At 41.8% G+C, this 23,886-nt stretch overlaps 1 protein-coding gene across 1 annotated transcript in view; it reads left to right on the forward strand.

Annotated features, from left to right (window-relative positions):
* rps6ka3b (ribosomal protein S6 kinase, polypeptide 3b) overlaps window positions 1-23,886 on the forward strand; it is a 40,171-nt gene that overhangs the window by 3,637 nt on the left and 12,648 nt on the right. The window contains exons 2-8 of the mRNA XM_044029713.1: window positions 1,770-1,820; window positions 19,935-20,051; window positions 20,260-20,341; window positions 21,140-21,220; window positions 21,349-21,428; window positions 23,320-23,426; window positions 23,497-23,677. Coding sequence (XP_043885648.1) covers window positions 1,770-1,820; window positions 19,935-20,051; window positions 20,260-20,341; window positions 21,140-21,220; window positions 21,349-21,428; window positions 23,320-23,426; window positions 23,497-23,677 — 699 coding nt within the window. The remainder of the gene's footprint in view (window positions 1-1,769; window positions 1,821-19,934; window positions 20,052-20,259; window positions 20,342-21,139; window positions 21,221-21,348; window positions 21,429-23,319; window positions 23,427-23,496; window positions 23,678-23,886) is intronic.

Here is a 23,886-nt window from a genome sequence, read left to right on the forward strand (position 1 = left end):
GCAGCGGGGTAGAAAATCCACATTCCTGGAAGAATTTCTCAGCTCCACCCTGAGAAACAGCCTCACTCAGCACTGCCGGCTTTTCTACGTTTTTAACATGCGCTTTAAACGTACGTTTTCAATGTATGTTTTTAACGTACGGTTTTGCCTCTTCTGACTGCTCGCCTGTGGCTCTGTCCTCTGTGACCTTCTGTCTCTCCTTCCTTCTCATTATAATCCATCACTTTCTCCCTCCACCATTCATCCATTCATCCCTCTCCCCCTCTCTCCCTCTCTCTGCTGTGTTGATCCTCTCGACTCCGCTCTGAGCAGCAAAATAAAAGATCACATAATCTCTTGTATTGATGTTGTTGGCATCAGAGCTGTTTCTCTTCCTCTGTCTTATGTAACAATAATTCTTATCTTTTTTGTTTTGTGTTTTTGTTGCGTCTGTCCGAGCAGACGAGGTAAACGAGGTCTGGAGTCTGTTGCTCCCATTTTATTTTGAAATTCCACTGTCACAGGGGGCAGGAAGGAGAGGGATGATGTGACAAGTGAGCAGCATCTGAATGTTTGCTAAAAAGAAAACAAACATTTGTGTGTGTGTGTGTGTGTGTGTGTGTGTGTGTGTGTGTGTGTGTGTGTGTGTGTGTGTGTGCACTGCAAAAACAGCCCCTCTAAAAATAAGCCAGTTTTAATCAATATTCTTAAATTGATTAAAACTTTCCTTGTTTTAAGAAAAAGAAAATCAGCCAATGCTTTCATTAAATTTAGCTTGGCTTGAATTATTACAACTAGTGCCTTAATGGGAAAAACAAGCAAAAACTTAACAAAACTGGCTCAAATTGAAGAAAGTTATTCTTATCACAAGGGAGAAATTCTTTACTTGATTAGGCTGAATTCAAGAATATTGACCAAAGGAGTTCTTAAATTTGCACACACACCAATTTGTTACGGTGAATTAAACTGTGATATCTTATTATGAAAAAGTTGGATATTTTTGCTTAGAATTTGATAATTTTTCTAGTGCAAAACATGCTTGACACGATTATATTTCTTTTTAGGCATATAATAAGAACAAATATAGCTGCAAGCATCGATATTGGGTCCTCACATCCACACCCTTGCACCATCTCATCACCGCAGTTTTCGATGCAGGACTGTTAGCAAGTTTGGTTGAGATCAGACTGTGAACAGTGTGGTTATGTGTTATGTTTTTGGCGAGTCATCAGAATTGGCCGCAACTTTGACACCCCCTACCACCTACACCGTGTGACACAAAGTGAAGCTTTTAGTAACTTTTCATCCTCATCTTGTCCACTGTGACGTGACCGAATTTGAACTTGATCGCGACAAAGTTTGTCCAAATACTGCCATGTGCAAATTTGCCAAAATCACCCCAATATGCCTGTTCAATCCTAAAATGCCTCCTTCCTGTTGGGTTGAGGTAATGGGTCCGTATACTTTTTTCTTTGTGGTGACCTGATACACGTGGCCACCCCCACTCAACAAACCACTTTACCACGTTATTTTTCACCATGACTGACATGATTTAGCGAGTTTTCATGCACATTGAGCTCGTCAAATTTCTTTTGTCAAACTGAAAAATAATAGTAACTGCTTCAGTTTTAGTCTCGTTCGTCACACTGTGTGTTTAAGTGAGTTTTTGCAGTGTATGTTTGTGCCGTGTTTTCAGGGACGTGGACATGTTTCAACCTGCATCTGTGACACTGTGTGTGTGTGTCTGTATTAATACCTAACGTTTCTCTCTCTCTCTCTGTGATTTACAGGACGGTCATCATGAGCCTGAGGACTCGGTGGGCGAGGAAGACTCCATGCCTGTAAGTTCACCCCTATCTCCTGGTTTTAACGAGACTCTCATGGTCTCAATTATACACGAAAAACAGAACTTTCCCTGTATGATCTTTTTTTTTTTCACTGTTTAAACAAGACTCTCAAACTGAAATGACCTGCGGGGCCAATGCACAAAATTATAACATGCTATGCCATCACTACACTGCAATAACAATATTCATGACGGTAATTCACATGTTTGTTTTCATCCAGAATGTTGTGTACTTCAATAGTAAAACAATATAAAACATATATATGATGATAAATTAATCTATAAATTACAAAAAAACAAACACAAATTAGTACATATTGGCTTGGTTTTTTATTTCGCAAATCGCCAAAATGGATGGCAAAATTCAAAGTATCTCCTGTTGAGTTGATGCCTTGGTCACGGTGGACTTTTTTGTTCGTCTTGGTCTATAACATCTTCCCACCAAGTATTGGGAAATTCGTGGAACTCAACGCATGCCGAAGTCATAGGGCACTTTCAGTTTCGTGGCGAATGGTTGAAATTCACCAAAACAACGAGGGTTGCCATGGCCGCGCCATTTTGAATCCGCAAAACCTTTTGACAAAATTTCACCTTTGATGTGTCAAGTAGAAATTGCTGTGTTTTTTATGTTGCTACGACAAATGCGCTCGGACGAGTTTGCTCATTTACGTAGGGTGCAAATTGCCGCCAAAATTCTAAATGTCCGACTTCCTTTTGAATTGAGGCCATGGTTACAGTGGACTTTTTTGTTCGTCTTGGTCTGTAACATCTTCACACCAAGTTTCCGGAAATTCAATGGAACTCAATTTTGCCTCTGTTTTCACCTTAGGGGGCTATAGAGCCCTTGAGCAACGCAAGGGTCAGGAACTATGTCAATATCACATATTTTGTGTGTGTGTGCAGGATAATTGCTGGTATGAAAGCTCTCTCTGTTAAAAAACATGAGTCATCTTCAAGGCGAAAACAATCCTCTGTTTCTGCCTCTGCTCCGATGCATCTCATCATGAATTTGTCATGAATTTATTTTTGGGTTAGATGTTGCTGCTGCTGCTGCTGCTGCTGTTGTTGTTTACTCTGAAGGTGAGCGCACGCTGGCGTCTGGAACATTTTGTAACAGAGCTGTGACTTTTCTGTTTGTGAAATGTCACCCTTTTTTAAACATGCTTCATCCCTTAAATTTACAAAATTTGATAATAAAGCAAAATATGATTTACACTTTACATGACCTGTATAGTAATTCAGGTTATTATTTAAAGGGGACATATTATGCAAAATCAACTTTTTAACCATTTTAATACTTATATTTGGGACTGTGGAGGCCCTACCAGTCGCCAACGTGTGGAAAAAGAATACTCAGTCATGTTTTCGTGGTCCCCCTTAGTGTAAGTATAGGCGATAAAACGCTCGATGTTGAATTCCCTGCGCTTATGACGGCAGCATGCGCATTTCACCGCGAATGTTACCCGCCCCACCAGTAAGTTTACTTCCGAGCTCCACCTTGTCCCTGCGAGAGTGCAGGCGAGGGAGGAAGAGGGTATTATGTCAACGCGAAGGGACAAGTGTGCTGTTGGTGGCTGCACAGTGGAGCATAGTGTTTTACAGAGGGTTTTATATATGAAGCTAATGTGCCGGATAAAGTCAGCAAACGTGTGTTCGCACCACATCGCATCAGACTGCGGCCAGCGGTCGCCGTATTTAGTCAGGGGACGTATTTCACCGACATACAAACACACACATTGTTAAGAAAAGGTCATACAGAGCTCATAACTGACCATTCTGACACGTCCTAATTAAACATATTTGTTCAGTACGTCCTCCATGACCGGAGCACAGACTCAGTCTGATACCATCTCATAAAGCAGCTGTTTATGCAGCTCGCTGCTGACGATCAGCGGTGGCGATCAGCGGTGCTGCACTCTCTGTGCAGCGGTGCTACACTCTCTGTGTCACCGCTGATCGCCAGCGGCGAGCGGCGATCTGCCTAAACTGCCCAGAGCACCGGGGCTGGTCAGCGGTGGCGATCAGTGGTGCTGCACTCTCTGTGCAGCGGTGCTACACTCTCTGTGTCACCGCTGATCGCCAGCTCACCGGAGCTGGTCAGCGGTGGTGAGGTCTCCGGAGCACAGTCACCGGTCTGATACAGTAACATACAGCGGCAGTTTATGCAGCTTGCCGCTGGCGATCAGCGGTGGCGATCGGCGGTGGCGAGGTCTCCGGAGCACAGTGGCGATCAGTCTCCGGTCTGATACAGCAACATGCAGTTTATTCAGTTCGCCGTGCGCCGCTGGCGATCAGCAGTGCTGTTTATAAGTGTTTTTAACTGATTTACAGTTCGGCACTGTTCAGCTCGATCTTTATGTAGGACGTCTCTTCCTGTGACGGCACTCTCGCTGTTTTCTGCGCACACTGCCATGAGGGGGAGACGAATAGAGCTGTAAAGCGCTGTAAAGAGGACAAATCAGAAACCCCCTGGAAGAAGTGCGTGTGTGTTTGCCTGTGTCTCATTTGCATGCAAAGGGACCATGCACGAAAACTGAGCGTTCTGAAAGGGGCGGGTTTAGCAGGGTTATTGAACTGCTATGATTCTTCATCCTTATTGTATTTTGACCGAAGCATGTCACTGACATGTTCATTAGGACACCAGGGAACTATTTTAATGGCGGAAATAGGGTATAATATGTCCCCTTTAAGTTATTTGGGTTAAGTTTGTTAGACAGACTTTTCCAACAGGAAACTGAAGTTTTGTGATAGTGAGTACTCTCCTACACCAAACCCCATAGAGAAAAACAGTGATTTTAAAGAGGACATAGCATGGTCCTATCTCACTTATATGTGCGATATGTCGTTTTTATGGTCAAAAACCTCCGAGTCGCTGCAAATGAGCCGGTGTAAATGTCTCATCACTGACGCTCTTGTCAGCCGCGCTGTTTCAGACCAAAACCACACCCACAGAACACAGAGTGTCTTGTGATTGGCCAGTTACCTGGAAGTGACGTCATTGGCACGTCAGCTCTCATACCCACAGCTGCCCCTCTGGGAAGGCGGATGCACCACTAGCAATTATCAAAACATTGAGTAATGCCGTAATCCCTCACGCATTTGAGCCGCAGTCTGACCCAGAGTCAGAAGACACTGTGACAAGTGAAAGACTGATGCAGGACGCCTGTAGCTTGGATAACGTTGTGGTTACCGAGATGATAAACACACATGCAAATAAAACACAAGCGTAGCTTAGCCTGTAGCCGGCTATCGCTAATGCTAAACGACAAAACATGCACACAAAGACAGTTTTACTGTTTGTAAAAATTGTAATGTACATATTGTTGGCACTGCTCCTTCCTTTAGGTGAAGTTTGGTGCCGTGTTCTGCTTTATATTTCTACTGTCAACCGTAGAAGAAGAAGAACTACTCTCGTTGTAGCTGCTGAGCGTATCAGTTGTACGGAGCTCAGCAGCTACAACGAGAGTAGCTCTTCTTCTTCTACGGTTGAAAGTTTGTCACCGGATATGCCCGACCCTCTCTAGTTTAGTCTTAGTCTTTTGCTAAGTGGCCAAAATCCAGCACATGTGGTCAGAAAAACTGTATTCTCAACAACTTGGAGGTTAAATAAAGATGCCGAAGATTGTGATATCTGCGTCAGACATGGAAATGTGCCGCCAAGTGTTCAGAAAAACACGCACTGATGAAAAACCAAGGCTGTCTGACCGTTAATCTGATCTGCAGATCCACGTCCTTCTGTTCTTTCAGAAGCGAGCGGTTTCATGTGTTCATGCTGCCACCGCTGCTGCTCTCTGACTGATGAATGAATATTCATGGCAACATTTGCGTCAAAGTGACACAGAAACTGTGAGGCAGTGAACGAATTTCACTGATGTGTGACATCAGACGTACGTTAATGTGGAGGTAAAGGTGGGAAACACGAGCACTAGAGGTTTTTAGCTTCTATTGACGAGATGTGTGTGTTTGTGTGTGCGTGTGTGTGTGTTTGTGTCGGCAGCAGCAGGCCGGGCTGCAGCTGCACACATTGATTTTTAAATGCAAAGGAAAGATGGCTAATGGATCGTCTGTCTGAGAAGAGCTGAGCACTCATTACCTCACTCTCCAGAGTCTGCAGTGACTCACACAGACTCACACAGACTCACACAGACTCACACAGACTCACACAGACTCACACAGACTCACACAGACTCACACACCTCTGTGTCGAAGGAACAAGATGTGAAAAGTGCACATGGGAGTGAGGATGAATATGTTGTAAAGCTGTTAATGAGTGAGTTTCACTGACTTAACTGAGTGTGAAACTTCTGTGTACGTGCGTGTTCTGTCATAAACACTGACCTTGTCAGGACCAGTCGTCCTCATGGAGACAAAAACCTGGTCCTAATGAGGCAGAAGCTGTTGTTAGGGTTCAGGATAATTCAAGTTTTTTGGCATAATTCACTCAGTAAATGACGGTAAATCTGCTCCAATCATTACAGTAACAATCATTGTACTCTTTTATTTGGATTATAGTGATAATAATGGTTGCTTAAAAACAACTTCAGGGCTGTACAGACAAACATGTACAACAAGATCATTCATAAAATAATATAATAATAACATAATAATAATTTTGATATTAACCGACAGAACCGTCAGAAAAATCACTTTATTATGAGATATTTCTTCAAGTTGTTTGGCCTGAATTGGCTTCAGATAAAATAAGATGATTCCATTCATATTATATACTCATAATGTTCAATGTAAAATCAAATTCAATCTTCATTTCTCTCAATTTGACAGTTTGAAAAACTCACAGACACACACACACGAGTGATGTGACACATTGACTTCACACACACTGACTGTAGTGCTCATAGCGCAGTAAATGTTTTCCACACAGTGTTTAGAACATCACTGATCTCTGAGGAACCAACTAACATCTGCCGCCATCTGCTCTGTGTGTGTGTGGCCCCTGGATGAGGTCATTCACAGAGGAATCCCCAGACAAATATGGAGTTTCAGGTCGGGGGTCGGTGATATGGGCAAAAAAAAAGATTATATGTACTCTATTATATTTTGGGTATTTTACAGTTTTTCAGGAAAACAACTTTTTTTCTATAGTACATGGAAACGGCTTCATGTGTTCATAAATGGTCTAAAAACCAAAACACAGTTTCTGTGTGGACAAAACACTGACGGACAAAACCTGGTCTCTTAGACCTGGTCTCTTAGACCTGGTCTTAGAGCTGGTTTCTTAAACTTGGTCTCAGACCTGGTCTGGTCTCTGACAGAGTTTAATGAAAACGCAGCTGCAGCAGCAGCGTTTGTTTCCATAACATCACAGACACTGGATTCATACTGGTCATAGTTTCACTTTCTGCTCTGACCAATCGTGTTTGTTCAGGCTTTATTTAAAACACACACGCACAGGCACACAGGAACACACACTGAAACAACAGTCATCATCTGTGTTCACATAGAAATAGAAATATACAAACTAGCTGTCGGCTAATCCGTCACTAATTTGTTACAATGTCACAATTATTAATGATTTGTTCAAAATAAACATTATTAACACTCACAACTTGTTTTGATATCTTAGTGAGGACACGTAATACATTCCCTAACCCCCTTACCTTAACCCTTTAATATCTTAATACTGACTGATACCGATTCCCTTCAGTTCAGTTTGTGCAGTCCACGCACCATGGCTGTGTGTGGGAAGTCAAACCAGGGCCTTTAGTTTCACACCTGCCCTACTGAAGTACTGAAGTACTGAATTAGTGCCCCCCTGTGGCAAGAAACGACACTGTCAACCTCTATAGACGTACACTATATACAGTACTACACTTGTCCCCAGCGTCCTATCAGCAGTCTGTCCCGAGAACATCTGTAGGAAGCAGTGTTCGAAGTTTTCCACCTCGTCCTGAAAATTCAGAAAAAAGATGTAACTTCTTGTTTCCTCGGGACGACTGTGTGTGTGTGTGTGTCTGTGTCTATGTCAGTGATTGTCGCTGGACGTGCAAAGCTGTGTCTCTCATGTGTCCTGAGGTGTGTTCATTATGGTCTGTTTGGTTTCATCACTTCCACTTTTCTTCTCTTTTTCTGCAAAAATCGAGTCGTGCAACGAATATTACGGTAGTTTGACCCCACGGTGATGACCTCACACGCTCTGACACGCTTCTATGCTGTGCTTTTTTACTCAAACTGAATTTTGAACTTTGACCTTTTAGAGTTTCACCAGAATTGTGATGTTCAGAGTCAAAGGTTGAGAGTTTGTCCAAACTGTTGACAAACTGTCACCTCAGCTGAGACTTGGAACGACTTCAACTGCTGACCCTTATCTTCAACACACACACACACAAACGGCACACACACGCACAGACACGCACACACACGTCTGAAGAAAAACTGAATTATTCAGTGGTCTCTGAGGAGAATGAGCTTCATCACTAATCGTAATGAATTTTCTTATTATAGAATTGTCATTTTTCAGATTTCATGAATCATCACTGAACCTTCCGTGTGTGTGTGTGTGTCATGTAGTGTGTGTGTGTGTGTGCATGCGTGTGTGCGTGTGTTGCTGGCAGATGGTGTTTAATCTTCTCCAACCATCTGCACTGACTTTCTCTGGCATCTTTTTAACGCCCACACACACTGTTACTCAACAAGCTCAGGTGTGTGTGCGCGTGTGTGTGGTCAAAACAAAAGTTTGTTTTTTGCTCTTATTTTGTCAAAGGAAATAGTTCATAGATATTTGTCTGGTCATCCTTCAGTGTGTGCGTGTGTGAGAGAGATATAGTGTGTGTGTGTGCGCGTGTGTGTGTGTGTGCGTGTGAAAGAGAGAGTGTGCGCACTCAGGCCTGGGCACCTAAAATGGAAACCTCGGCCCCGCCCACACTGGTGTAAGTGGATATTGATGGATACAGAGAGAAAGAGAGAGAAAATATTGATTGATGGGAAGAGGCTTAAAGTGTGTGTGTGTGTGTGTGTGTGTGTGTGTGTGTGTGTGTGTGTGTGTGTGTGTGTGTGTGTGTGTGTGTGTGTGTGTGTGTGTGTGTGTGTGTGTGTGTGTGTGTGTGTGTGTGTGTGTGTGTGTGATGAGAGCAAGAGGTAGAAAGCTGTGTCTGTGTTTGTCTCTGTTTAGTTTCTTTCATGATCACTTGCTTCATTCTTTTGTGATATAATGGGCAGAATCTGTGTGTGTGCTGTGAACAAGGCATTGTGGGTATTGCCATTGTGAGGTCATCGGGAGTTGATGTAATCTGTGAAACTCGGCGCCGGTTTTCCTGAATGCAGCAGCTCATGCACGCACGCACACACACACACACACAGTACATTCAAATCAGTAAATTCCATTGAAATCAGTGTGTGATCAGTGATGATCAAAGGGTTGATTCAGCTGTCGGATCAGATGTCAGATCAGCAGGTTTAAAACCACAGATTACAGGGATTATATATCAAAAACTAAACCTTTGTGGTATATAAAAAACAGTGATGACCTGATTTGTGCCACGAGGTGGCAGCAAATTCACTGAGCTGAGGACATTTACGAGGTTCCTTGAATGCATCACGTATATTCTCATCATCACAACCAGAGGTGCCTGTTATTCCTCCTCATCCTCTCCCTCATCCTTCTCTCCCTCCTCCTACTCTCCCTCCATCTCCTCTTCTTCCTCTTACTCCACCTCCCCCTCCTCCACCTCCTCCTCATGTCATTCTCAGATGTCAGAGTGGCCTGAGGTGAAACCTGACACAGAAACTTTCATTCTCATCCTCCTCATGTTTCCTCCTCTTCCTCATCACTGTCACATGATCACAGATTTTCTCCATTAATAATAAAAACTTTGATTTTTGTTTCCTTTCTTTCCTCGTGCATGCAACACAAACTTTTCCATGATGACGTGTGTGTGTGTGTGTGTGTGTGTGTGTGTGTGTGTGTGTGTGTGTGTGTGTGTGTGTGTGTGTGTGTGTGTGTGTGTGTGTGTGTGTGTGTGTGTGTGTGTGTGTGTGTGTGTGTGTGTGTGTGTGTGTGAGTGTGTGAGTGTGAAACAATGGCAGGACATGCTTTAATCGCCACGGCGAACAGCTGTAGGAACTTCCTGTGTGTGTGTTGTGGGTCTGTCAGTAGATCAGTGTGAGCAGCACAGTGACAGCAGAGCAACATGAAGACGCTTCTATTTCACATTAGGAACAGACAACTACAGGTACACACACACACACCAGTATAAAATAATCTTGTTTAAAGTCCACTGATCTTCCGTGTGTGTGTGTCATTAGTTTGTGACTTTGTGCTGCCCTAAGTATTCACTGACATTTTTAATGGAAACTGATTTCATTTTTCTATAAAAAGTTTGTAAAGACATTTATTTAGACTCAGGTCATAGTTTTCTTTAGAATTCCAAACGTTTTCCCCCAGAATTCTGACTTTAATTTTATAATTCTGATTTTAATCTTATAATTCTGACTTTAATCTTATAATTCTGACTTTAATCTTAGAACTCTAACTTTTTCAGTTTTGTTTCAAAAACCTTTTTGTGTCCTAATCCTACTCCTCGTCCGTGAAGCTGGAATGTTTTCTGGTTTCCTGTAAAACAGAATCTTTTGTTTGGTTAAAACACTGATTTTGACACAATGTGCTGGGATTATTTTTAGTTTTCACTGTGTTTTCACTCCTCACTCAAGGTTGTTTTTTTTATCAGGATTAAAAAAGAAAAGAGAGAGAGAGAGAGTAGACACACAGACAAAGGTGGGTAAAACTATGGTGACAGTGACTTTACTGTCCAACAGATCTGTGTGTGTGTTATGGACAGATCACCACGGTAACCAGGTTGGCATGGTGACAGAAGATTTTTTTATTTTAAATCAGTTATTCTCTCAGTGTTGATTGATGTCTCTCACCGTCTAACTCAGCAGGTAAAAGAACACGTGTGAATGAATGAACCCACACATCCTGCTGTGTGTGTGTGTGTGATAGTCTGCTCCTCTTATTCACGTGAACATGGATGAAAACATGATGATAATGTGATGACATGAACCTTTAAAAATGTTTGATGTGAGTTCAGTTAACGTCTGACTTTTCTTTTATTTTGAAAAGTCACAAACTTTGTGTGTGTGTACACAGAGTGATTGAAGATGGCGTCTCTCTTGAATAAATGATGGCGTCCTCTCTCTGTCTCTGTCTGTCTCTCATCTATACTTGATGTCCTCTGACGTCATCTCTCCTGTAACTCACTTCCTGTCATCACTGACCCTCCACCCTTATCTTCTTCATCTTCATCTGACTTCTGCACATTTTTCTCCACAAAATGTCTTAATACGTATGAAAAGTCATGTTTTTGGTAATTTGTTATATACACATATATGTGTGTATATATACACATATATGTGTGTTCTGTGTGTGTGTGTGTATGTATATACATATATTATTATTACAAGATAAAAGTTGAGCTGTCAATTAAACATACTTCTCTGTGTTACGTGGATTTATCTGTCAATAATTTGTTATGTACACATATATGTGTGTATATATACGTGTGTGTGTGTGTGTGGGTGTGCGGGTATTACTAACGTTGTGGGGACCTAAAACTGTTTACACCGTCACATTATGGGGACTTGTCTTCCTTGTGGGGACAAAAATGAAGTCCCCCACCACGTAAATGACTACATTTTAAGGTGAAGATATGTTTTGAGGTTAGGGTTAGGGTAAGGTTAGGGTCAGTGTTAGGATTAGGCCAGTAGTAATTGTGGTTACGGTTAGAGTAAGTATCCAGGAAACGAATGTAAGTCAGTGCAATGTCCCCTTAAGTCATGAATGTCCAATGTGGGTGTGTGTGCGTGCGCGCACGTTAATTAGATTGTGTAACAGGCTCTGTGCTGCACAGATTGTCAGGAATGGAATCTCCCTCTCACTCGATCCATAATAGCTGCTGCCATGGAGATACTTTTACACACACACACACACACACACACCACAGTAGCAGCAGAAGGAAACAGCACCACCTATATGCCGACACCAGTATCTTAAATGCAACAGAATGATTATTAACGATCATTGAGGTAGGTATTTGCTTTTCCTTTTTAAAATCATCGTCATTGGCCCTTTATTATGAAATGATTCACTTGATTCACTTGATTCACTGATTTACAGTTCAGCAGCGTTTGGCTTGATCCTTGTGTAGGACGTCTCTTCCTGTGACGGCTGCCATGTTGATATTGTCAGAGAACTAGTGGAGGGAGGTGGAGAGGGAGAGGAATGGAGCGGAGGGAACAGGAGCTGAGCGAGCGAGCACTGTAAAGAGGACAAATCAGAAACCCCCTGGAAGAAGTGGGTGTGTGTTTGTCTGTGTCTCATTTGCGTATAAAGGGACCATGTTCAAAACTGAGCGTTCTGAAAGGGGCGGGTTTAGCAGGGTTATTGAACTGCTATGGTGCTTCATCCTTATGGCATTTTGACCAAAGCATGTCACCAGGGGTCGCGTTAACCGAATATTTTCCATCATTGACCGTTTTTTTAAAACAGTGACGGGAAAATCTGAGGGCCATCCATCATTTTTGACAGATTGCAATTCACACCCCTGACCACTTGGTGGTGAAGAGCATATTACAGTAAGTAGAAAGTAGAAAAGAAGAGAAATGTCACGGCAGTTGAGTGTCAGTAGTTTCTTTAAAAAGCCCAAAAACTGTTGATAAAAGAGGTGAAAAAAGAGGGATAGATGCAGATGAAGATGAAGGACAAACTCAGCCCCTGGCCTCAGCGGAGCGAGGAAGCGGCAGTAAGGAGGTTAGGCGGGAGTATAGAGAAGACTGTGTGTGTTTAGGCCACAGGTGAACTGTTCATATTCCACTGCAATATGAACAATGCAATTGAATTTGTCATCATTATCATTTAAAGTGGCCGATAAAAATTGATTATGACGGGATTTTTATGACCCTGTCAGTCAAAATGGCAGACAATGAAAAAGTCTAGCGCAACCTCTGCATGTCACAGACATGTTCATTAGGACATCAGGGAACTATTTTAACTCCTGCACTGTCTCTGTTTGGCATGTTGCGTATGTGGGTGGCGCGTATGTGTGTGTGCACGCAAACTGCCCTCACACAGTGACAGGGCTGGTCCATCACATTCATGTAAAGTTTTTTTAGAACATTAAAACATGTCATAACATTTTTGTTCGTACATAATTGATCATTTTCGTCTCGTCCTGGTCATTCTTTTTTTGTAAAAACCTTTTTGGTCACAAATCTTATCAATATTTTGTAAAACTTTTTGGTGACAAAGGTGAAACACATTTATTTGAATAGTTAAGATTCTTTGGTTGGTTCTTCATTTGTTTTGGGAAAAGATGTTGTAGCGATGTTTTGGTAAAGTTGTCTTCTTGTACTGTGTGTGGGTGTGTGTGTGCGTGTGCGCGTGCAAACCAGTGCACAACAGGTGGGACTTAATCCAAGAAATGTCACACATACTGCCACAGCATTGTGTACATTGTGTTTGTGTTGTGGTGGTCTGTGTGTGACAGGTGGACTGTTTCAGGTGTGTGTGTGCGTCACCGCTTGTTGTTTGTGCGTCACCCTGGATTTTGTCGGATTTATGTACATATTAACCAATCGTGTGTGTGTGCTCTTGGTGAGAGCACGGTCAGAACTCTAAAAGCATGAATAGATGAATACAGCACTCTTTTCACATTGATGTTATTTATTTAGGAATAACAAACATTAAAAACTATCAAAATAAGATGAAATATTCAGTGTATAATGTGTGTTTATGTGGAGGTCGGTCACCGGTCACTGGTCAGTGACTTATGCTAGTCATGTGTGAGTGTGGAGTGTTTGACACCTGATGCAAACACTGAGTGGAAGGTTACAGCTGAGGAGGGGGGATCCCGCTCTCCCTCCTCCTCTGGGTCCCCCCCCCACACACACACACACACACACTCTGACTCACTGACATTTGTTTGTTCGTCCTCAGTCTCATTCACTCATTCACTCACTCACTTCACCATGACACACTGTGCGGCTGAGGCTAAGCTGGTGTGCTTGCGTGCCTCCATATCCGAAAACATTTGTTTTCTGCAGCTATTATTATTTTTTTCATAACTGGTGTTGATTATGATAAGAAGTGAATGATTGTAATCATACATGTAAAATAGCAGCGTCTGGTTTTAATGTGTGAGCGCAGGTTAAGACGCGTGTGCAGAGTTTATGTTAATGTGATTATGGTTAACGACATCATGGTGACTCACTTGTGAGACTCTTTAATTAGATCTGAACGATGAAGTGAACATGTTGAACGTCTGCTACAATCATCTCCAGCTGTTTGACTGAACCATGAGATACCTGCTGCTGCTGTTTATCAGCTGCTGTTTTATTCTCTTTACTCACTGATGATCACAACAAACCATATTTACACTGCTTTTATAAGACTTAAAGCTGCGATCAGTAATCTGTTAGCTAAGTAGAAGTAGAAAAGTTACCCAGAAGATATTTAGATGTTGGTCAGAAGATAGCGAAATGTTAGCCAGAAGATCTCCAGATGTTAGCCAAGAGGTAGCCAGAAGATATTCAGATGTTAGCCAGAAGATACTCAGATGTTAGCCAGGAGGTAGCTAGAAGATATTCAGGTGTTAGCCAGAAGCTATCCAGATGTTTTGGACAGGAGGTATCCAGAAGATATTCAGATGCTAGCCAGAAGATATTCAGATGTTAGCCAAATGATATCCAGGAGATATTCAGAAGATATTCAGATGTTAGCCAGAAGATATTCAGATGTTAGCCAGAAGATATGTAGATGTTAGCCAGAAGATACACTGCCTGGCCAAAAAAAAAAGTTGTCACCTAAAAAAAGGGTCACATCGTTGGACTGCCTTTAGCTTTGAATATGGCACTCATTCACTGTGGCATTGTTTCCACAAGCTACTGCAATGTCACAAGATTTATTTCCTTCCAGTGTTGCATTGATTTTTCACCAAGATCTTGTATTGATGATGGGAGAGTCGGGCCACTGAGCAATGCCTTCTCCAGCACATCCCAGCACACCGCTTGTTGTTTGTGCGTCACCCTGGATTTTGTCGGATTTATGTACATATTAACCAATCGTGTGTGTGTGCTCTTGGTGAGAGCACGGTCAGAACTCTAAAAGCATGAATAGATGAATACAGCACTCTTTTCACATTGATGTTATTTATTTAGGAATAACAAACATTAAAAACTATCAAAATAAGATTAAATATTCAGTGTATAATGTGTGTTTATGTGGAGGTCGGTCACCGGTCACTGGTCAGTGACTTATGCTAGTCATGTGTGAGTGTGGAGTGTTTGACACCTGATGCAAACACTGAGTGGAAGGTTACAGCTGAGGAGGGGGGATCCCGCTCTCCCTCCTCCTCTGGGTCCCCCCCCCACACACACACACACACACACACTCTGACTCACTGACATTTGTTTGTTCGTCCTCAGTCTCATTCACTCATTCACTCACTCACTTCACCATGACACACTGTGCGGCTGAGGCTAAGCTGGTGTGCTTGCGTGCCTCCATATCCGGCATCGTCCGAGTGCTACGGAGTCGCGTCAAGTCGCTGCGGCGCCTCCTGCTGCTCAAGAGCCACCGACAGCCGACCTCGACCTTTGACTTCAGCTGCTTGAACGAACCAGATCTGCCAAACGAGAAAAACAGGGTCACAGTTTTCGGTGGCTGCTGTGGATCCGATTGCACCAGTTCGACCGTGAGTAGCTGTAGCTTTAGATTTAGCTTGAACTTTGGTTCTTCTGTTTGTAGAGGTAATGACATTTTCTGAGGTTTCTTGAATGCACCTTGTTAGCTGCTCCTCTGGACTGAACACCAAATATTAGAATAGCACTTTTACAAAGAAATCAATCAAATGGCGATAACTCGACTCCGTACCTGATTTCGGTATCGGTCCGATATCGGCCTAAATAACTGGGTGGGATATCTGAAAAGAAGTAAAATGCGATATAAAAACCCATAATATTACGCGAAATACTTCACTAAACTGAGGCTAATGAGCTCAAACGAATGTCTGCCATAAATGGAGTGTCGTATTACCAGCTACGTTTCAAATTTGGTACGACCGACAATGTGTTATTTTCTCTAATGTTGTTGTAAAGTTAATGTCCTTTAACATTGAGGGATAAGGGTTTTAAACATTTGTTTTCTGCAGCTATTATTATTTTTTTCATAACTGGTGTTGATTATGATAAGAAGTGAATGATTGTAATCATACATGTAAAATAGCAGCGTCTGGTTTTAATGTGTGAGCGCAGGTTAAGACGCGTGTGCAGAGTTTATGTTAATGTGATTATGGTTAACGACATCATGGTGACTCACTTGTGAGACTCTTTAATTAGATCTGAACGATGAAGTGAACATGTTGAACGTCTGCTACAGTCATCTCCAGCTGTTTGACTGAACCATGAGATACCTGCTGCTGCTGTTTATCAGCTGCTGTTTTATTCTCTTTACTCACTGAAGATCACAACAAACCATATTTACACTGCTTTTATAAGACTTAAAGCTGCGATCAGTAATCTGTTAGCTCAACTGCTAAAGTAGAAAAGTTACCCAGAAGATATTTAGATGTTGGTCAGAAGATAGCCAAATGTTAGCCAGAAGATCTCCAGATGTTAGCCAAGAGGTAGCCAGAAGATATTCAGATGTTAGCCAGAAGATACTCAGATGTTAGCCAGGAGGTAGCCAGAAGATATTCAGGTGTTAGCCAGAAGCTATCCAGATGTTTTGGACAGGAGGTATCCAGAAGATATTCAGATGCTAGCCAGAAGATATTCAGATGTTAGCCAAATGATATCCAGGAGATATTCAGAAGATATTCAGATGTTAGCCAGAAGATATTCAGATGTTAGCCAGAAGATATGTAGATGTTAGCCAGAAGATACACTGCCTGGCCAAAAAAAAAAGTTGTCACCTAAAAAAAGGGTCACATCGTTGGACTGCCTTTAGCTTTGAATATGGCACTCATTCACTGTGGCATTGTTTCCACAAGCTACTGCAATGTCACAAGATTTATTTCCTTCCAGTGTTGCATTGATTTTTCACCAAGATCTTGTATTGATGATGGGAGAGTCGGGCCACTGAGCAATGCCTTCTCCAGCACATCCCAAAGATTCTCAATGGGGTTAAGGTCTGGACTCTGTGGTGGCCAATCCATGCGTGAAAATGATGTCTCATGCTCTCTGAACCACTCTTTCACAATTTGAGCCTGATGAATCCTGGCATTGTCATCTTGGAATATGCCCATGTCATTAGGGAAGAAAAAAATGCATTGATGGAATTATCTGGTTATTCATTATATTCAGGTAGTCAGCTGACCTTATTCTTTGGGCATATAATGTTCCTGAACCTAGACCTGACTAACTGCAGCAACCCCTTACCTATGTGCTTAGTTCAATCCAGGTGGTGACTTTTCTTTTGGCCAGGCAGTGTAATTCGATGTTAGCCAGATGATATCCAGAAGATATCCATAAGATATTTAGACGTTAGCCAGAAAATATCCAGAAGATATCCATAAGATATTTTGATGTTAGCCAGAAGATATTCCGATGTGAGCCAGAAGATATTTAGATGTTAGCCAGATGATATCCAGAAGATAGCAAAAAGATATATGTTAGCCAGGAGATAGCCAGGGGATAGCCAGAAGATAGCAAAAAGCTATTTATATGGTAGCCAGAAGATATCCAGAAGATCGTGTGTGAGACAGTGAGTGATGCAGGTGCAGGGTTTGCAGTTTTGATCCTGTGATTAAGAGGTGCTACATGAGCATCCTGTCGCCTCAGCTCTAATCCTCCATCTGCACACACACACACACACACACACTGAAGAGACAGAAATAATTTCTTCACTTCTTAAACATTTCCATCTTCTCCCTCAGACCTTCACCACAGTCTGAGCTTCACTCGCTTCTGCTGCAACTAAAGATATATGTGTATATATATCTTAATTATATACTGTATATATATATGTGTGTATATATCATCATTTATTATTCTGTGGATTATTTTCTTGATTAATCAAGGACTTGTTTGGTCCAGAAAATGTTGAAACTTGTCGATCAAAAGTGGAAATGATGTTCTCATACGTCTTGTTCTGTCCACAAACTCTCATGGTTTTAAAAGCATTGATAATCATCATATTTATGATGGCACTCGCTGAAGTAATCTGTTTATCATCCAGCGAGGTAATCTGAATACATACGGCAAAATAATCTGATTACACCAGTTGAAGTAATCTGAATACACTCCCCAGAATAATATGATTGTGCCCACTAAAATAATCTCATTATGTATAGTAAATTAACTGAATTAGATGCAGTCAAATAATCTGATTAAAATCACTGAATTAATCTCAATACATTCACAAAGAAGATCTAACTGCACCCACGTCTGGTAATCTGTTTTCATCCAGCAAGGTCCTCTGAATAAATGCACCAACATAATCTGATTACATCAATTGAAGTAATCTGACTACACAAATTGAAGTAATCTGATTAAACCAATTGACTTAATCTGAATACAAACACCAGATAATATGATTACACCAATTGAAGTAATCTGAATACACACACCAGATCATCTGATTACACCTATTGAAGTTATCTGAATACACACACCACATTATAAGACTTGAGATTGAATGATATTTGAAAAAGTATTTTGTAATGAGGTTTTTTTCTTTTACTGTAGTTGTTGTAGTACTTACACACACACATATGTATAAGTATATGTGTGAATACTTCTGCAGTACAACTGTTTCCCCTGAGAGAGAGAGGTGAGAAAAGTTCAAATAAAGATAGAAAAAGTGAGAAACGAGAGAGAGGGATGGAGAGAGAGACATATTTTAACAGGAGAGAGAGATAGAGATAGATTTTAACAGGAGAGAGAGAGAGACACTGAGAGAGAGAGACAGAGAGGTAGAGAGAGAATGTAGTGTCAGGATGGAGCAGCAGCGTCAGCTTCACTTGTGTCTCTCCTCCGTCGATGTTCAGACACGAGCATGTTAACGCCACACAAACTCAGCCGCAGCAAGGACTACAGGTCCCACAATGCACTGGGGCAGACAGCGGCCAACACCTGGGAATTGCAGGTAGGAAGAGGAGGAGGAGGAGAGAGAGCAAGAGGACAGAGAGATGATGGGTAGATGTTTTAGCTCTGGTTTCATTTGATTTTTGTTTCCATTCATTCAGAGTTAGCTTCACTGGAGCTAACGGCTCGCAGTCACAAGATACTATCAAGGTCAAGTCTAATGTGATTTTGTCTTGTAAGATTTGCACAGATACAGGAAATCGTTGATTCAAGTGTTTTATGAATAGATTTGTTTTGTTTAGGTTATTTAGTCATTTGTGTCTTTAATCCAGAGAAACTCACGTGTGATGAACCAATAATGTATCAATGGTTTGTTCATCTCATTCATCTGTTTACCTGTTCACCTGTTCATCTGTTTACCAGTTAATTTGTAAACAGACAAATCTACTCATCTGTTCACCTGTTTGGTTTATGACATAATTTCTGAGAGAATCAACAACAAACTTTAGAACGAGTTAATGTTAGGAGGGACACACGTACGCTCGCACATGCACACACACACTCGCACATGCAAACACACAGATACACACACACAGTTGTCATGGAGCCTCCCCCAGTACCTTCTTCCTGCTGAAGACCAGTGATTAATGATACCATACTGTGTGCGTGTGTGTGTGTGCGTTTGTCAGTGTGTGTGTGTCTCCTGCTGTGTAGATGAAGAACATGAGGAAACTCTTTGATTCACTTGGATGTTCTCCCCCTTTTTGGAGGACATCCAAAAATCTCTGACAGATGATGATGGTGATGATGATGTTGTTATTGTTTACTTTTGGATTCAGCTGCTGCTTTGTTGACGACATTTCCCAGAATTCCCTTCCAAAGAAAAACGTGTGAACATGAAACATCTGACTCTGGTCATGTGACTTCCATACCGACATACACCTCCCTCTCTCTTCAGGTTTGTTTACTTTGTTGAAAAAGCTTCTGTTGTTCCTTTAAAATCATCCATATGACACTGTGTGTGTGTGTGTGTGTGTGTGTGTGTGTGTGTGTGTGTGTGTGTGTGTGACAGGACGACATGCTCTTTAAAGAGATCAGTATCACTCATCATGTGAAGGAAGGATCAGAGAAGGCCGACCCTCGACAGTTTGAGCTCAGGAAAGTCCTCGGACAAGGCTCCTTTGGCAAGGTACCATTCTTTACTGTGTGTGTGTGTGTGTGTGTGTGTGTGTGTGTGTGTGTGTGTGTGTGTGTGTGCTTGAGGCTGTTACCATGGAGGCAGCATAGTTGTCTTTATGAATGAACTGTTAGCTTTACATTAATCTACCACAGTAAACACATCTGTCTGTCTCTGTGTGTGTGTGTGTGTGTGTCTGTGTCTGTGTGTCTGTCTGCAGGTGTTTCTGGTGAGAAAGGTCACAGGACCTGATGCTGGTCAACTTTACGCCATGAAGGTCCTGAAGAAAGCAACACTTAAAGGTACATAGAAGTACTACTGTTACTGTTAGTACTTCTACTATTACTGATTCTGTTAGTACTTCTACTTCTACTTCTGCTACTAATTTTACTACTACTGTTACTACAACTACCACTCTTACTACTGGGAGTGCTGCTGCTATTGTTTCTACTACCGTTATTGTTAGTCATACTTCTGCTACTACTACTGTTACTACTTGTATTCAAAATACGACTGCTACTGTTTCTACTAATACTGCTATAACTGCTGCTGCTGCTACTAGTACTAGTACTACTAACAAAATAACACTCAGATATAATGGTGCGTTCCATTTGCAGTCAGAAAGTTGAATGTTCCTCACAAACCCTGATGTAAGATGACAAACTGGCTGCCACTCATGTCAACGGTACAAACACTGTTCATAGGAAGAATGAAGATAAATCCTCAAATTTAGTGTTTAAACAGATGTTTGTGACTCTGTGTGTCGTTGTGAGTTCATTAAACACGCTGATGGTGTTTGTCAGTGACAGACCCAAAATAACAATTTCACACCTGAACCTGAGATTTAACATAGAAACAAAGATGGTGTTAGACTTGACTCACATGCCATCTACTGATGGAGAAAACACGCACACTTTTTTTCTTCTTCTCCTTCAGTTTGTTTTTCTGCTTCTGTTTGTGTGACTCAGATTTTAATCTGTGAACTAAACCAGAGACAGAAGGAGGAGGAGGTTTAGTTTCAGCTTTATCTGCTAATGTATGTGTTTTCCACTGTGTGTGTGTGTGTGTCTGTGTCTTTGTGTGTGTGTATGTGTCTCCAGTGCGTGACCGGGTCAGGACAAAGATGGAGAGAGACATCCTGGTGGAGGTCAACCATCCCTTCATCGTCAAACTGCACTACGGTGAGTCAGCCAATCACAGAGTTGCGTGATGACTCACCGGTGCCACAGCAGCCAATCACAGAGCTCAGTCACTCCTCGATGACACCTGCAGACATCTGAATCCTTCTGTCCTTCCTTCATTTCCTCAGCCTTTCAGACCGAGGGGAAGCTCTACTTAATTTTGGATTTCCTGCGAGGAGGAGATCTCTTCACTCGTCTGTCTAAGGAGGTAACGTGAAACCACTCCCTGTATCTGTGTCATGTGACACGGCCCTGCCCCCTTAAGGAGAACGAGCTGCAGGTCCTGAAGGAGATTGCCGTGCAGCGTTCTAGTCGAGAAACCATGGACACAAACGTCTCTATGACCTTTAACCTTTGTAAAATCCCAACGCAATCTAAAAATCTTTATTTACCACAGGCTTCACTACTACAACATTTCTGCTGAGTCATGTTTATTTCTTCTTTATGTGACGATAACAGCTTCATACTTTAAAAAGTCTAAAGTGACTATATCCCACTGATATCGGTATCAGCAGATACTGGAGTTTGTGACATCGGTATTGGTAGATATCGGTATCAGCAGATACTTCACTTTGTGACATAGGTATCAGTAGATATCATATTGGCAAATACTTCAGTTTGTGACATCGGTCTTGGTAGATATCGGTATCTGCAGATCCTTGAGTTTGTGACATCGTATCGGTGGATATCGTATTGGCAGATACTTGAGTTTGTGACATCGGTATCGGTAGATATCGGTATTGGCAGATACTTGAGTTTGTGACATCGGTATCGGTAGAAATCGGTATTGGCAGATACTTGAGTTTGTGACATTGGTATTGGTAGATATCAGTATCGGTAGATATCTGTATCAGCAGATACTTGAATTTGTAACCTCGTTATTGGTAGATATCGGTATTGGTAGATATCGGTATTGGCAGATACTTGAGTTTGTGACACCAGTATCGGTAGATATCGACATTGGTAGATATCAGTATTGGGAGATATCTTTATGGGCAGATACTTTAGTTTCTGACATTGGTATCGGTAGATATCGTTATCGGCAGATACTTGAGTTTGTGACCTCGGTATCAGTAGATATCGGTATTGGCAGATACTTTAGTTTGTGACATCGGTATCGGTAGAGATCAGTATTGGTAGATATCGTTTTGGCAAATCCTTCAGTTTGTGACATCGGTATCGGTAGATATCGGTATCAGCAGATACTTCACTTTGCATTACAGGTATTCGTAGATATCGACGGCAGATACTTGAGTTTTGACATCGGGTCTCGGTAGATATCGGTATCTGCAGATCCTTGAGTTTGTGACATCGTATCGGTAGATATCGTATTGGCAGATGAGTTTGTGACATCGGTATCGGTAGATATCGCATGGCAGATACTTGAGTTTGTAGCCTTGGTATTGGTAGATATCGGTATTAGCAGATACTTGAGTTTGTGACACCAGTATCGGTAGATATCGACATTGGTAGATATCAGTATCGGTAGATATCTGTATCAGCAGATACTTGAGTTTGTAACCTTGGTATTGGTAGATATCGGTATTGGCAGATACTTGAGTTTGTGACACCAGTATCGGTAGATATCGGTAGATATCAGTATTGGTAGATATCGTTATGGGCAGATACTTGAGTTTGTGACCTCGGTATCAGTAGATATCGTATCGGCAGATACTTCAGTTTGTGACATTGGTCTCGGTAGATATCGATATTGGTAGATATCGTTTTGGCAAATCCTTCAGTTTGTGACATCGGTATCAGTAGATATCGATATTTGTAGATATCAATATCGGTAGATAGCGGTATCAGTAGAGATCGTATTGGTAGAGATCGGTATTGGTAGATATCAATATCGGTAGATAGCGGCATCGGTAGAGATCGGTATTGGTAGATACCGTTTTGGCAGATCCTTCAGTTTGTGGTATCAGTAGATATTGATATTTGTAGATATCAGTATCGGTAGATAACGGTATCGGCAGATTCTTGAGTGTGTGACATTGGTATCAAACATGAGATCATAACCCATGTTTATGATCACTGTGGGTGATAAACATTAATAAAGTGTTAAAATAAAAGGTGTGTGTGTGTGTGTGTTGCAGGTGATGTTCACAGAGGAGGATGTGAAGTTTTACTTGGCTGAACTGGCTCTGGCTCTGGATCACCTGCACGGCCTCGGAATCATTTACCGAGACCTCAAGCCTGAGAAGTATGTGAACACACACACACAGGCACACAGATTATACACATGTTAATTTATGATATCTGTGTTGTTTCAGTATCCTCCTCGATGAAGAAGGACACATTAAATTGACTGACTTTGGCCTCAGTAAGGAGTCCATAGACCATGAGAACAAAGCCTACTCCTTCTGTGGGACGGTGGAGTACATGGCTCCTGAGGTGGTGAACAGACGAGGACACACGCACAGCGCCGACTGGTGGTCGTACGGTGTACTGATGGTGAGAATATGCCATTCATAGACTCAGGAAGAACAAATAAAAGTCTTAATCCCAGTCTTAGACATTTTCATTCTGCAATAGGACTGACACGATCCATTATCTGATTATCAATTGTCAAAAAAGTGATCTTACACACAGCTGACGACATGTTCACTTCTTTGTCTCACTGTAAACAGAAGTTTGTAAACCACTCACTCTCCCACACCAAA

Source organism: Solea senegalensis, linkage group LG1 (assembly GCF_019176455.1).
Source record: "Solea senegalensis isolate Sse05_10M linkage group LG1, IFAPA_SoseM_1, whole genome shotgun sequence".
NCBI classification, from domain to species: Eukaryota; Metazoa; Chordata; class Actinopteri; order Pleuronectiformes; family Soleidae; genus Solea; species Solea senegalensis.